Source organism: Diadema antillarum, unplaced genomic scaffold (genome assembly GCF_040938485.1).
Source record: "Diadema antillarum isolate AM-2024a unplaced genomic scaffold, OU_Dant_1.0 seq00000750_RagTag, whole genome shotgun sequence".
Lineage (NCBI taxonomy): Eukaryota > Metazoa > Echinodermata > Echinoidea > Diadematoida > Diadematidae > Diadema > Diadema antillarum.
Window position 1 is genome coordinate 72,426 of NW_027271644.1, and position 17,082 is coordinate 89,507.

At 41.0% G+C, this 17,082-nt stretch overlaps 1 protein-coding gene across 1 annotated transcript in view; it reads right to left on the bottom strand.

Moving 5' to 3' along the window:
* Window positions 1–2,989: 2,989 nt before the first annotated feature.
* LOC139738509 (forkhead box protein K2-like) overlaps window positions 2,990–17,082 on the bottom strand; it is a 28,170-nt gene continuing 14,077 nt past the window's right edge. The window contains exons 2-7 of the mRNA XM_071649135.1: window positions 9,449–9,670; window positions 8,234–8,534; window positions 6,905–7,098; window positions 5,926–6,100; window positions 4,980–5,322; window positions 2,990–3,982 (exon numbers count right to left, since the gene is read on the bottom strand). Of these exons, the coding sequence (XP_071505236.1) occupies window positions 3,558–3,982; window positions 4,980–5,322; window positions 5,926–6,100; window positions 6,905–7,098; window positions 8,234–8,534; window positions 9,449–9,670 (1,660 nt within the window). The 3' untranslated portion in view covers window positions 2,990–3,557. The remainder of the gene's footprint in view (window positions 3,983–4,979; window positions 5,323–5,925; window positions 6,101–6,904; window positions 7,099–8,233; window positions 8,535–9,448; window positions 9,671–17,082) is intronic.

Consider the following 17,082-nt stretch of genomic DNA (forward strand, 5'->3'; position numbering starts at 1 on the left):
GTGTATGTTTATGTGTGTATGTGTGTGTGTTTTAACAATCCATACCACTCAGTAACTTTTGCCTGATTGTAATGATATCACCAGTTTAAACAGGATATATTACGTAACAAATCCAATATGAATACATCTACAAGTATAAGAGCATTCTATGCACACATAATCAGTCCTGTCCTTTGGCATTCTCAATCATCAATATTTCTATAAGAGAAACAAAAAATATGACACATAACAGAGTGCTTACTCTGATCTCATAACAATTTTACAATCAAAACCCATGATACAGCTTCAGATATACAAAATAACACAATTTCCAAACATTTCAACGGCTTTTGAAAGTGGCACAAACTTTTCTCCCTCTCTTTCTCGACTTTTTCTTTTCCCTTTTTTTAACTGGCCGAAGTCTCCACAATTTGATTCATTTTAAATACATTTGATTATCTATTCATTCATTCATCGTGGTCTGCGGAGAATGCAAAATGAAGCCTTTGGTTCTTCAGTCTGAAGCCGAGGCTAGCAATGGCAGACTGCCCCCAGATGTCTTGTTATCTCAGAGGCATCCCTATAGAGTTGGAGGTTGGACTCAGTTCCCCACTACCCCCTCCAACACAGACACACCTTGTTTACCATGCTCACAATCTTAATTTGTTCGACAGTGTATTCACATTGTCGACCCCAAAGCTCAGAATACATTCTACATTCATGCAACATAGACCAAATCTGATGTCCTTCCCCCTCCCCTCCCCCCCCCCCCCCCCAGCAGCCTATCCATGGCAGAGATGTATGCACATCTAGTTTTCAAAAACAGATCAATTAAAGGCACACACAAACAGTTCATTCCAATATGGCATACAAATAAAGCGTCCCTTTAAAAATGACAGAAAAAAAAAATCAATTCCCATTCCAATTTCATATTCTTTAAGGAGTCAGTCACCAATATGACTCAAAAATACATCTAGTACATTTAATAAATGCGAGAATGCAGAAACCTTACAACACACAGGTATGACAATATAATTCTCACATTTAAATTTGCTGTGTTTTCGCGTTACGTTCTGCCTTAATATTGAACAGAAGGGAGCGGTATGAATGGGATATCAGACCAAGCATCAAAACAGCAACACCAACACTACGTAACATTCAACCACAATATTCCAACTTTGAGTTCCTCCTACAGCACAATCAGAGCTCTTTCTGCCAAGAACCACAAGCCTTTGTAGAGTCCAGTCATGTGCCTGACATACATGTATAACCTTACCCAAGATTACAAGAATCAGCCAAATGGCTTCCTACCAACAGGATCATCTGACACAGAATGTCACCGTGGCAACCAACATTCAATCTCCTCCCCCCCCCTCCCCCCCCCCCCCCCCCGCCTATTGAAAAGACACCATACTTTAAATACTGAATGATGAAGAACACTAATAACAAACAAATAAAATCATACAACACATAAAAAAAAGGTTATCTTGTGTGCAAAAAACACTTGCACTATACATTCACTACTGCAAAATTTGATACATCATCCACCGCAGAAATTAGCTGATGCATTTTTGAGAATTTACAGTCATATTACAAAGCCCGTCTGCCATCAAGATATACCATTATGCGTACAGCCCACTCACATGTTATGGCAATTGTTGTATTTCCTGTCACTATATTACATCTATTTTTAAAGCTTTCCTATGTCACAAAGTATCATCATTAAAAAAATCATCATAATGAGCAAAGCATCCATGCCAAGCACCGAATGAATAATCTACATCTCCATGCCTCCATATAATTATGGTTAAACTGCAGATGCTTCTGGGCCTTCATGCCTCGTAATTTTTTTTTTTTCCTTGCTCTACATTCCTTGATATCTGATTGGAAGCAATCTGCAGTACGAAATAGAAATTTGACAGTAAGCAAGCCACTAGCCTTTGTAATAATGCAAGCCTGAATATTCCATTCCACTGAGGTGGCACCTGAAGCCAGTTAAGTCATTCGAAAGATCCACTATCCTCTCCGTTTCCTTTAAGCTATCGAACTATCGCATGGAGCAGCCCTTCCTACCAGGTCTTCCTGGAGTCGGACAGGTTCAAAGCCTGAGAGAACACTGCCGACAGCGGGATTTGAACCACGCACCTGCATATGAGGGATGGATGGGGGAAAGACCTGCTTGGGCCACGGGGAGCGGTTAGATCGAGGATACTGGCTTCAAGCTTGCAGACTATAAAGGCAACACTCCCTCATCACTATCAAGCCTTCCTTAGAGCGGCCGGCAATGGTCAGCCTCTGCCTTGAGGATGTCCGAGTCTGTGCAAGAGACTTTCTGACTGCAGTCAGCCACATTTCCTGCTCATGTGGGGACGGAGAACTAATGGCGAGCTCAGAAAGCATTCCAGCAAATACAATTTACTCTTACAATATGCTATGTTTGATTTTACAGATCAGCTCAAACTTGCAGTACAATTTTCGCTAATTTCATTAATTTTTCACTAGCTCCAAGCAATCATTATCCACCCCTGCCCACCCAACCCTCCTTGTGAAATGAAAAAAAAAAAATTGCCATAAATAAATCATTTTTTTAAACATCTTCACTGATATCGATGCACATGTGGATAAAGAAAAGATGAGTAAAGTTGCATATAAGACTTTGAACGAGTGTGACCACACAATATCACGATGTGAAACAAAGACTGTGACAGCACCTCACACAGTCTTTTATACCAATGTTGAAGTGACGAGACACAAACGGCTTTCAACCAAAACGTTCACAAAATGCACCACTATCACTCAGATCATAGGAAATATTTCTACAGTGAACAGGGTCAAAGGCAGACTGTACACCACTACGGCAGCCTTCTGTTGTATCCCTGTAAAGCTCCCTTTCCCCTGACAAACACTGTATCACACATCACACAGGCCCTGCACAAGATTTTAAAGTCTACTACATGTATCAACAAAATATACTTCTGTGGTAAGTTGATATACCTGAACTTTCAGCTGGATTGTTGTGAAGTTTCTGAAAGCTTTTTTTTCCCCTCTAGGTAATTCCCTCATCCAATTCTAGACACAGGAGGTGCAGGAGTTGTGGTGTAATATTCTATTAAAGAGGTCTGGATCAAGCTTGACCGAAACAATTTCAAAATTGAAATCAGGATCAAATCAGAGTCACAAGTAAGGAGTTAAAGTCAGTTATGACACACTCCTATAGTTCTGTGCTTCTTAAACATGATTGGCAAGAAGGTGAATTTGTGGGAGGCCATGAAACCTGTAGGGCATACTGACTGAAATTCAGCAAAAACAGGAAACAAATTGTATACGACATGTTCACGGGCCAAATTTTATGAAGGTTACATCCGGGACTAGAGTACTATATGCCAGATTTACGACTCAAAACTGGGACTAATTTTTCTCTGAGTTTAGCAGCAGACTGGTGACTATGAGTGCCTGGGTGTGGAGCCGATCTCTTGCCATGAAATACCCTCGGGACATTGCAATATTCTGAGTGATGATGATGATGATGGTGATAATGGCGATGGTAATGGTGGTGGTGGATGCCTTGTCTCCCTGCCTCAGCCTTCCTGGTCTGCTTTGACCCGTTTGCTCTCGACCCCATCTTGCCCATCTGCTTCCTCCTTGATGCCATCCAGCGGCCGCTTCATGTGGCCCGGTAGGTAACTCCCGGCAACCTGCTGAGCGGCCGCCGAGGTGGTCGCCAGCATGACGAGGGGAGAGGATGTGGTGGCCTGGCCAGACCCCTGGGCGGGGCCGGCGTTGGGGTTCTGACTGTTGGCGATGACGGGGAGCTGGGGCGGGGGCCGATAGTGGGTGGCAGGAGGCAGGAAGGTCCCTGCTACCGTGACGACGTGGTGACCATCCGCGGTTTGAGGGGAGATGATGGCAGATGAGGAGGGGAGGGCGGCCTTGAGGTGAGTTTGAGTCACCATAATAGTAGCCCCTCCAGCTTGGCCAGGTGCAAGGTTATTTGATGCTTTTTCTGCAGTATCATTGGAATGAGAATGAGAACACTATGTAATAATCAGAGGCAAAGACATATGGCAGGTATACTCACACATGGCCGTCATTTAACCTTCTTGACACATCCGCGTCACACTTTACATTATGTAGATGATAACTGGCGGGGGAGGGAACATACTGAATGTTCCACCCAAAGGGTTTGAAATGCTATTGAGGGAGGTTATAAGTCCTGAGACGAAGTCGAGGGACTTATAGCCTCCCGAAATAGCATTTCAAACCCTGAGGGTGGAAGGTTTGGTACATGTTCCCGACAACAAAAGTCATCATCTGTTATATTATATGGGTTAGTCAAATACCATCATCTGTTTATCCCATTGATTGCGTGACAAATATGATCGTTCAATCGTTTGTCATTTGTTACATGAAAATGTTTTCCCATGGGAGAACATTACAAAAATGTTCTGCCCATGGGCAAACATAACCAATGTGCCTCCATCACGTGACTGTGTTTAGCCAATCACTAACCAGCATTTGACTAACCCATTTAATATAAGGTTCTAGCGTCTTTACTCAAATATTAACAGAAGACATTACTGGACTGGTGACAAATAACATTTCTGAGGTTGCTTAGTGTCTTTACTGAACACAAAAAATATTTTGCTCAAAGAAGGCCATTTCTTGCTCATCTTTCCAACTAACACAGCTGCTCTGACATCCTCTGTACATTTAATGTAGTCTACGGGCAATCAAAGGCTGATAAGAATTCACAAGGAACATTTTCTTTTTCATGTAAATTGAAGATATATTAAAAAATAGCCAATAATACATTCAGCTTTGAAAGATTAAATACAAAGTATAACTCTATCCAGAAATGAAATATTAAGAGACAAAGTCATGCTGTACAAGTTCCCAGTTTTGGGATACGAGTTGCCATTTTCTACAGTGAGTCAACTCCTTTTTGTGTCCATGGCAGACCAAAATCTCACTCTGCAGCACAATATGAGACCAAGTCTCACCTTCACCTTTAGCATCCGCTTCATTCTTCTCCCCGCCAGAAGATGACACGTCCATTGCCTGGTTCGGCAGTGCGGCGGTGGTGACGTGACCGTTGCTAAGCGACGGCTGCACAGCGCCCACCGTCTTGGAGGAGGTGATGACAGAGGCCATCTGTGGGAGGCGGTGGTGGGCTCCCATGACCCCTACTCCTGGCTGCGGGATGGAGGTGGGCAGGGCATTGGGAGGGAGCGGCACAATTCCTCCGCCCTGCGGGAGCGCGGCCATCTGAACAGCATGGCTACTGGCCTGGCCAGCAGTCGTCGTGGTGATGGGCGAACCAGGGCTGACCAGGCTCACTTTCACCTGCTAGAGAAATGAACACATTACCAAATATCAAGTTAAAGAGAATAAGTATACAAGATCAAGACAAGCACAAAAAGGAGATTTCTGCTGTTTCTTTTAGCTCACTACAACTTGGCACAAGAGAGCCGTATCACAGATTTCTACAGTCATTTTTTCCGCTTCAAAATTCTTACATCATCAGTCTCAAAACAAGAAAGAGCAGTAATTGTAAATACGATGCAAACCGGGAGCTGGATCGGGATCTCGCACAGTGCTGAAAATTTAAAAACAAAAGCTGCCAGCACTACTCGCATTGAGTCCAATGAAGTTTTTATCAACTCGGATCGTATTGAAGAAAATAGATTTTAAAATACGTTTATCATCAGATAGAGCAAAATAAAACATTTCCAGTGATACCTCACTTGATATGTAATAAGGTTAATTCTTGAGGTTATAATTTAGTAGCCTACATTTTTCTTATTGTCTTTCTTTTTAGCAGCTGTAGTTATCTCATCTTGCAATCAAAATGTTTAATTCCATAACTGTGCCTTCTCCTGCTACGAGAAAAGAGAGCTGGAGGTGCGACTAAATGCAAGGAGAAGGGGGGAAGGGGGGCGGCCTTACCTCCTGCACCGCCTGTGTGAAGCGCTGGTGGTCCAGAGGAGTGTGGTCCTGACTATCATTACTAGCAGTGTTGGCGTTGTTTGGCGGAGCCGGTGAACCTTCCCTGGATAAGCTCTCTGGGGTGAAAGTTCCGCTGAACTGTGTCACGTGTGTTGGGGACGAGGGCGCCGACCTACTATTAGAACAGAAGGGGGAAAATAAAGTCTCTCTCTTTTAAATGCCCTTACTGACGGCTACACAATAGAAGCTCCTATCCCAGTGTGATCAAATGTATGAGGCACACTCCTAATCAACAGCCAAAGGCAACAGAGGATACAGAAATCAATTGTCACATTAAAGGCATAATTTACCATTTGCAGATAAAACAAAAACCCAGCTTTAGTGCTTCAAAATTGCCCTGAAATGAAAGTTAGGGATAGAAACAACCAATGTAAAATTTTAATCAGGATAATCAATGTTAATTATTGTTATATACAGTAAGTAAACAACAGTTACAATAAAATTGTTTCTAGATTTAACCGTCTACAGTTATGGTATAGTGAGAAAAAAAGTGAGATCTCCTTATATTTTAGGCTTAATTGCAAAAAAAATTTATATGCTAGGATGTTTTGTGATACAATTGACCTCCACATATGCATCAAACAATAATACTCAAACATTTTTAAAATCACTGCTCCCAATGGTACACTGTACCTTTCATGTCACAATGAAAATTGCCCTCTAACTTTAATAACCACAACCTTTACTATAATTCAGTGCAAGACTCCCGACAGGGCAGTATAAGGGAGACTGTTGATCACTGCCTTTTGATGTTTGTCATCATACCCATGAAACTTTTACATTTTACATTTCAAACATCTCACTCCCATGAATCTTGGCTCCTGGCAAAACTCAGAACAGTTTCATGCACACAGAAATGTTCTGTTCTACAGTTTTCTTGACACAAAGCCATGCACCGTTTTCAGCCAAGGTGTCTTACCTGGACGACACTCCTCCAAACGGAGTCCGGAAGCAGGGCACACCCCGTTGCCTCCTTCTCCTGTACGCCTGGTCCATCAGCTTGGCCTCGGAACCAGGGTCCAGGCGCCAGAAGGACCCCTTCCCGGGCTCCTCCTGTGACCGAGGGACCTTGATGAAGTACCGATTTAAGGATAGATTGTGCCGGATGGAGTTCTGGTTTGTATGAGGGATGGAAAGAGAAACACACGTAAACCAAAGAGATTTTATAAGGTTACTACAGTAACCAGATGTGTGCATACAAATGAAACATACAAAACTGAGAAGGGAGCGCACACACTGATCCGGGCATTGATCGCAGTCTACGGTCAAGTCATATCTTATCATATCATATGAGGAATTATATATTTTTTTGTAACATTTTTTTCAGAAATGCGATGTGTTTTATTACCTAAATATTAGTTTCTACAATAATATCACATTATCTAGACTATTTCCTAACAGGCAAGACTTTTTTTTGTGATTCACAAAATGAACAATGGGAACTTGAGTGTAGACTAAGAGATAGCTTGAGCATTATGACGTTTGTTCCGTATTGTATTCTCTTTGAATGAAGACGTCATAAAATCAAACAAGATTAGCAACATTATGTCATTTGAGCATTATGATATTGTGATTTAACTATATAACAGCAAGGGCTGACTGTGTCAAGTGCATGTAAAGGAGGGTGCTGCCATCTACTGTTCAATGACTGTACAGGATCCAGGCAAATTCCTCGCCCACAAGCCAAAATGGCAGCTCCCTTGCGTGGCTGCCTCCACTCTGGACTACGCCCTCTTGTGGTGTAAAATCTCTTCGAGAGAGAACAGTGAAGTAAAACTGTGTCCATTCATGTCGGATTTCAAAGGCATAGTATTCTGACCACTTGGCAAGGTTGCTTTTATATGTACATGTAGTGCCATGAACATAAGAGTATTAAGAGTTTTATACAGCAAAGTCTAGACTTTTTTGCATCAAGTAACACTACCCATGATGGAGTGCTGGGACTAATTTACAAACGGCAGCATTCTAATTTCACACAAGAGCTTTTAGAGCTTCTGTGCATTTTCCGGTTTTTGCATTGCATTTCTAATCTGCTTACCTTTTTATCTAGATGTTCATTTTGAGAGAGCTGAAATCCATGGAAAAGACAAACATACACAAATACATACACGGTGTAATATAAACCTATGCCGCTGTAAACAGGAAACAGCTGAATACAGTCATACACATCTTACACCTGAATACGTGAAAGCATAAAGACAATGATGACCATGTGGTTATAAGAGGTTTTGAGGTACGGCAATCATACCTGCCAGCCCTTGTCTGCTGTTCTGTAGTACGGATAAGTCTTCGTGATGTAGCTATAAATGCCACTGAGGGTAAGCTGCTTGTCCTGCGCAGACATGATGGCTTGGACGATAAGCTGGGCGTAGGAGTACGGCGGCTTCGTCTCGTCCCGGGGACTGCCCACATCGTTGCCCGACGAATGGCTCTCTTTGTCCTCGGCGGCCGCTGCCGCCGCGGCCAGTGCTGCGGCCGAGAGGTCGGGGGCCATCATGGCCTGCTGACTGGTGCCAGCACGGGGACTTGTGGGGCACGAGTTGACAGCACTGTTGGCAAGCAGAAGAACAAAGACACTAATATTGAAGTATCCAGTAACAAATAGGGAACCTGCATTTCTGATATTGTCACACCACACAGGGCTGCTGGGGAATAAATACAGCTTTACTGCAGGGTAAAATGAAAAGACAAAAATTCTAAAGTTTTAATTTCATATCTTGAATTTTAATCTGGGAAACTGTGCATTTTGGATATTAACAGAGACCCATGTACACCAATAAATGGGATGGATGTATAAAAAGGCGATGACTTTGTTACCTCACTGTATAGACATACATCAGTATGCGGGTATGACCTCAGTCACTGTCTTGTAAAAGCATGTGAAACTAAAAATTATTCAAAACAATGATGGGTCAACTTATACATTTCACATCATTTCTTCTGATTCATATGCAGCAATGGCATAAAAGCTTGCTTGTTCATTGACAAACTATTCTTACATTTGTACTATAGGAAAAATACAATTATTCAAATAAAAAGCTTGGGCAGGTAAGGAGAAGCAAGCACAAAAGAACACCAAACAACATGTCAAACCAAACAAAAAGTCACAACTTACAAACTGACCTTGGCATACAACCAACCATAGGCATTATGAGAACAATAATCATAACTGAATGTTTATGACAGTAAGAATAGCCTTTATCACAGTACATGTATATCAAAATCTATTTTTGTCCTGATCTACAAGTGTAAAAATACAAGGTGTATACTCCAACCATAAACAAACTTTACGTCTACAATACACCACCAATATTGTGCATGTCTCGTAAATGTAATCTGATAATCCAATTCCGGTGAACTTCAAACAAATGAAAAAAAAAAAGAAATGTGTCTAATGACATCAGACAATGTTTGGCAATGCATCAACATGAACATGGTACATGTAGTAAACAATGGCTCTCACCTTATCGTTCCAGTTGGCGAGGGGTAGGGGCTACTGAAGTTGGCATCTGCAGGGGGGATGTCTATCTTCAGGGGAGGCATCATGTTCTTGCGCTTGACCGGGCTGGGCTCCTTGGGGACCATCAGCTGCTGTGGGGGCTGGGGTGGGGGCGGAGGGGCGGACTCGCTGATGAGTGCCTGGAACATGATCTTGATGCTTGTGCTTGGAAACCGCAGGATACATCTGAGAATCGAGGAAGATATATGAAGATAGGTGCAATTGAGATCATCTATGAAATGGATTCATTTGGATTCTTTATCATATACTGCACATGTAACAATGTATACACGCCAAATTCTTCAATCCATGAACAAAATTTTTCTGCAATAAACAACACGAGCTTGAAGTCTTGACACAAAAACAAACTGCTTTTTCAAATGGTGGAACAGAAGTACTGTATATGCCATATATTTCGCGAGTCTTAATTTTCGCGAATCAGGACTTCCCGACAATTTCGCGAGTGGTTAAATTCGCGATCGTGGAGGCCTGTACTGAACGGAGAAGTGTACACGCGTACTTCACATTCACATCGGGATCAGAGTCAATATTTTCGCGTGTCTTTAATTTCGCGAATAGCACCTGACTCGCGAAATTCGCGAAAATAAAAACCTTGCGAAATATTCGGCGCATACAGTAATCAAAGGTCTTCCACATATTGAAGAACTGCAACACTCTGCCACAATGTGATACATCTGACATTTCCTAAATTCTGACTGCCTAGACTGCACATGACATTAGTGTAATAAGTAAACATAGAGGAGAGGGGAAGCTCAAATTCTATTGAACATGAGGGTGTCTCGTCAGTTCCTTTATGAAGATCATTCTTTTTATTTTATTTTCATTCTCTATTATCAAAGCACTTCAAGTCCCATGAACATCATTTCTGTAGTGTGGTGCTATATAATTACCCACGCCGATGAAAATCGGCAGGGGGTTATGTAAAGGGTTCCGTATGTTTGTTTGTTTGTTTGTTTGTTTGTTTGTTTTTTTTTTTTGTTTGTTTGTTTGTGTGTTTGTTTGTTTGTTTGTTTGTGTACAAGATAACAAGAGAACGGGTAAACGGATTTGCACGAAATGTTCAGGGGATGTCTGGATAATGACAGGAAAGAATCGATTAGATTTTGGTGATAATCGGTTGACCCTTGCAAATTCTGTGCGACCTTTAAGTTTTGACCCCATGGTATAGTGACCACTCCGAAAATTTCCCGTTTCTCACTTTGCGATTTTCCGCTACCATACGAAAACATAAACTCCCAAACGATCGGACTTCGCTGCTCAAATGTTCGTAAGAATTCCGAAATTTACGTTTAGGCCTATTTGAAGGACTATGTCCTTCTGGATTTATGAAAGTTCGTTCTCCGTCGTCACAAACTGGCCCGTATTTTGATGATTTTTCAAATTAAAATTGATTGTTTTTTTCGTTGGAGGAGCATTTGCTCGGTCGCAGTCACACTGCACGATATGCGCGCTCAATGTCAATGCGTGTGCAAGGCCGCTGAAAATGCATCGCGCTCTACCCTGTTGGTGCAAAATAGCATCGGGGACGTTGCGGCGCTCGTTGGTGACCGAATACTGGTGCAGTAGACATTTGCATTTACTCAGTAACCCTTGCATTGAATAATTCCCGTAGACACTAATCATAGGGGTAATTGCCTAGGGGGTACGTAAATTTTGTTTTTCTTTTGCGCTTTTGTGGATACCATCAAAGATCATACACTCATACGACCTTTGATATCAACACACTCTCGGCTTGCTATAAGCAAAATATCCCGCAAGAAAACGGCGTATTTCTCGATTTTTAGCGCTTTTTCGGCGACCCATCGCGTAGACAATACTCTAAAACTGGACTTAATTCGCGCACGCTTGGAAAAGTTCCGAATCTGCACTTTTGACGGTGGAATTTGGGATTTTCGATGGATTTTTGGAGGAGACTAAAGGACTTTCCTGTGGTGAATGAGTGTTACCGTATGTGAAATGATGTGATTTGCGTGTGATGTGACTGTAGAACCAAAGATCGTACACTTCAGTGTACGATCTTTGGTAGAACGCACTGGCTGGTGATAAAGGACACTGGCAATTAAGTGACCGAATTCTGGTAGATGACCGAATGCACAGTATGTTTACCCCGACTTTGTACAAGGCGTGGGTCTGCCGCCTTTGACGGCCCCTCTCTAGTTGTTTAATTTTTCTTTTACTTATTCATCAGAAGTGAAGATTTAGGTACAGCTAAACACTGTCTTTTGCTTTAGCCCTTTGCTGTGTAGTGTACTGTAAAACATGATATATTCGCGGCACGAAATTTTCGCTAATTGGAGCCGACGGCCTTTTTCGTGGCACAAAATTTTCGCGAATTGCCACTGGCGTTCAATGCATATAGTGTAGACAAGAAATTTCGCGTGCATTTCAATTTCGCGAATCTTGGCGCTCGCGAAATTCGCGAAATTAAAATGCACGCGAACATTTCTCGTTTTACAGTACTTCTACTTGTTTCGTTCTGGCTGAAAACCACATACCACAACTGGTTAAAAGTTTATTTTGTCACAATCAGTTGCAAATTACCTTTACTTGATGAGACTTTCGCCTGCTGGATCTGTAGGTTTCTTCCAGTAGGTAAAAGTCTCATCAAGTATTAAAAGGTAATTTGCAACTGATTGTGACAAAATGAACTTTCAACCAGTTGATACTCCAATCAGATGAATCTTTTCAGCACATACCCCATTTTCAAAAGCCTCTTCATAACTGGTGAACGAGCAAGCCATACCCTAATTGGCAACACATATTAATGGACTATAAAGTTCGTTTTTACTTTATCCTTTTGTAAAGATTCAAGAAATTGTAATCAGTTGCATCCAAGCTCTCTCTTTATATTGATATGAAATGCTACATTCAGAGGTGCCATTTTAAATGATGGTACAAAGATGATTTCTGCAGAAATGCCCACACTTGGCGTGCTGGGGAAAGATGTTCAGAATGTGTAGGCCCTATAATTAAGTACATGTTTGTTTTTTTGTATAGTACTAGGCCATCTATTCACATTACAGGTTTATTTTGATTTTTGTATTGATTAATATTATTATCGTATTAATTTTTCGTGTGTGTGTACATTGTATAAGTTCCGTTTTTAGTGAAACAAGGTGGAATGTATATTGAACATGTACATGTTTTTTGTTTGTTTTTAATGTATGGCAAGGACCCCTTCGAAAATCAGCCCTAACTATGGCTGAAAGGGCAATCCTTCCAATGTGTGGAGAATGAATAAATAAAATGAAAATAAATGTTAGGTATTTATGTATTTATTCTATTGTCCCACTGAGGCCTAGGGTTTCTAATGCATGTAGTCTAGAATCTCAGCATGTGGGCAATGCTATGTACATACAGAGAGGGTGAGCTTCAAAGAGTAGGGATATGGACAACTTAAACATCTAGGATATAAGATTCAACATACACAACAAGAACTAAAGCCTTAGAGCTATAAATACATTTTACACACAAAGCACAAGAACACACGCTCACACATAAATTGTACACAGGACATACACCTGTACACACTGAAACCGCAGGCTAAATGTCAATGTTCATGCAGCTAACACACACAAACAATCAATCATTCTCCCAGGGTCCTTTTCCCAGGACTATTCCATTGTCACTGCCACCCGCTGAGGGACACACACTTCATGGAAAAACAAGCATATCTCCATCACTTATCATTGGACTGCCCCACTTTACTGGATGATTATTTATCATGAGGGACACTGAGGCACAAGAATTCCTACAATGTACTTTGTTTGTCCAAACATCTGGGATTGTGCGCGAAAAGCCTGTACCCAGGATCAACAAACAGGTAGATCTCACACACAAGGATACAAAGTCCTTCCATCTGCGATAGTATGCTTGTTGGTGAAACAATCATGGGATAACACATTACTTCCTGACACAGCACAGTGTGTATCGCTGTGAGATGGGTGATTCACAAATCCTCCCCTAGCACCACACTGCATAGAAATTGTACATCCTCTACACAACAACATGCACCCATAGAGACCTCTGTAGTTCACACGGGCAAAGAGTAATTCTCTTGCTCCTTATCTAATGCCACTCCGTCTCAAGGCTGCATCAAAGATGATTGAACTGAACATTCAACCTCTTCTGTTGCCAATGTAGTAATCTCGGCTGCAATCTGTTTTCAGCCTGCAGGTTGAGGGGGGCATATATTTCCCTCGTGTGTTGACACAGCCTGTCACTACGCCATCATCGTAAGTCAGTCATAAATGACTTCATCAATCACTGCCACACTGTGTATCTTTAAAAACACACCATCCCTCTGATGCTTGATGTACAAATACATTTTGAACATGTACAAATGTATATTGTACACAAACATGTTTGTATAGCTATACGCCATATACAATTTGTATTTCGCGAGTCCAAATTGTTGCGAATCAGGAGTTCCCGACAATTTCGCGAGTGGTTGAATTCGTGTTCGTGTACACTCCTGTACTGAACGGAGAAATGTTTACGCATACGTCACATTTATATTGGCATTAGAGTCAATATTTTTGCGTGTTTTTAATTTCGCGAATAGCAGCTGACTCGCGAAATTCGCGAAAATAAAAACCTCGCGGAATATTTGGCGTATACAGTATGCCATCCAGGTTTAGAAACACTAAAAAAACTGTATCTCTATACAACACTCTTCACTATTCACACAGGGTTGTTTGATTTACAATTGTATGATGCCAGCTGATGGATGAGCAACTGGGACAATCACTTCCTCAGTCATCATTCACCGCATACAGTGGGTTTGTCACAACAAAGTTCTCGTATGCCAGCAGAACTGTTGATTATTGCTCTAAAATGGATACGGGATGTACATACAATGTATGCATAAGAAATGTGTGAAATAGCAGTGTAATAACACAATTTCAGTTGGGTAATGACAGAAATGCGAAATACAGTGAAGGCCTATTAGCCAAAAAGGTTCACCGGAAGTCCACAATCTCAGCGCTTACCCCATCGTGACATAATTTTTTACAATCTATTATCGGCAATCAACGAATTGGGCCACAGGGGTTACCGTGGAGGTCTCTCCTGTAATAAAAACTGTGTACAACAATCAAAATCATTCCACAATTTTGATCTCAGAACACTCCCAAACAACTCATCATCCTAGCAAATCGTGTCAGCCAAGTAGGTTTCTTGGTAGAGCCTTTCAATGTATTGGAAATACATGTACAATGTAAATTCCGAGTAACAGAAGATGAACTTTTGAGCTCTTCCGAGAACTACTGTCTATGCTTTGGATTTAACCCAAGAACTGTTAAGGGTATTTTCAGCATTTCTAATTTTTTGGCCACATAATTTTGGGGGGACATTATTTAAAAACATTACTGTTTCTACTGTTTATATCATGTCATACAACATCTGAAACATTATGACAAGATTAAAAAATTTCACTAACAAAATTTCCTTTTGATAAAATTCATACATTATTATAATATACTATGCCAAACACAATTTTCATAATGAAAGATGAAATATTTTCATTTTTCGAAAATAGGCATTTTTTTAACTTGAATTTAGTTTTTAAACTTTTCTAATTTTGTACGTTTAGTATCTTAGGGCACCAAAATAGAAATTTCAGGTATTCTCATTTCACTGCTGAGCTACAATGTGTATGTACATTGTATATCCACTATCCTCACTATATACCACAGTACAGTTAAACTCGCCTATGGGTAAAGTCGACATCGCATATGTCGAATAATCGCGCAAGTCAATGATTTTAAAAAGTCCCGATTTTTCGCCATTGACTTACGTGTATTAATTCGCTCACAAGTCGAATTTTGTAAGTCGAATACTCGCCTAAGTCGATGAAATTCCAAGAATACTTTCACGGAAAAACCATTAAATGCACTGTGCCTAAGTCGAATAAGATTTTATTGTGCAATAAATCACTGTCAAAATCACGAGACGCCAGTTTTTGTTTACATAAGAACTAGCCCGACCAGACAGGTGACAAAAAATGATCTAAAGTATCAAAATTCAAAGCGATCGCATGCGATTGTTGAACTCTCTTCGTGTTTTGAGGTCCGCTGGTGCTACCCTGTCACGCTAGCGCTACGTACGTACAGCTACTGGGCTGTGCATAGTTGTGCGTACAGCGACTGGGCTGTGTATAGTCTGTGTATGTTTGCAGTCTGCGCTGTGCAGTGGATGAATGAAGCTGCTGAGTTTTCAAAGCGGAAAGTAGGGGGAAAGTTACGGGCACGGGTAAATCAGAATTACACCTCTACACGCATTTCAAGCCACGGTATGGTAAACTGAAATCAATCACTGCTCAAACATCGTTCATATTCACTTCGTCAAGGTTTAACAAGGGTGTAAAGCAATCGGACCTGTGCCAATACTAATGCACTGTCCATGCAAAGTTCGCCGCGGCCCTGCCGGGCGACCCGTGCTGCGGCACACCTCTCCAGCTCTCGGCTCCCGAGTAGACAACATACATGTACATTTATACATAATGTACGTGTGGTGTAACTGTTGATAAGTCGATTTTTTTGGACTTACGCACAAGTCGAAAATCGCCTAAGTCGATGTGTTTTGCTCAGTCCCGAGAAGATCGACTTATGCGAGTTTAATTGTATATTTGTAGTGAATATACTGTGGTATACAACACATACAAAATTGTATTTCAACATCATTAATGTGGCTGTAAAGTGTTACTTTCACTATGACACTATTTTTCCTCCATTAGTTCGATAAAATTAAATGTATTTGAGTGAATAACATGGAATCTCACTTAAAGACATGTTCACATATAATGAACAAAAAGACACAAAATGTACAAAGTGTAGCTTACAAGCCAGAAAACTGGCCCTCAGCAGTTAACGGGTTAATGAACGTCTACAAATTAGGAATAGATCAAGTTAAATGCATGGGAATCAAGAGGTTAAATTCGATCTCTTTAGGGTTTTACTTTCAAGTAGAAAAACCAAATTGGCTGTTCATTGATTGTCATGATGATTTAGTGGCAATGTTGATTGATGAGGGGTGTCACAAATCAAATTGTGCATTTGATGATTCATGTTACCATCCCTCTGTTTAACTTTCAGTATCTGTATGTCTCCTGATGGTGTGTCTTCATGGCTTTATTAGGGAAACAAATGATCAAGATCACTCTAGTGGACATTCAGTGATGCTGAGCACACTTAAATTCAACGTGATGCTGTACACCCCGCACAGTGCACAAAACTGCAGGTACATTTAATGCCCCATGTGTCCCGAAAATTTCACAGCCAATCGGAGTTACAACTGTACAGTATTAAAGATGTTTTCACCACAAAAAAATGTCATTTTCTTTATTTCCTTATGTTTTCAGTTTTTGAAGTGCCATGAGCACCGAAAGGTGGACCTGTGCACTATACAAGTAGCCACTATTATTACTATTACTATTATTTCTTCTACAGATACTGTATACGAGAACATTCGGTAGATGCTCATTAGTTCAGATGTACACTGTACTGTATACTGTACATGTGTATAGCTACATACAATGTATTTTAAGGAAACAAGACAAATTGCGATTGATGTGAACA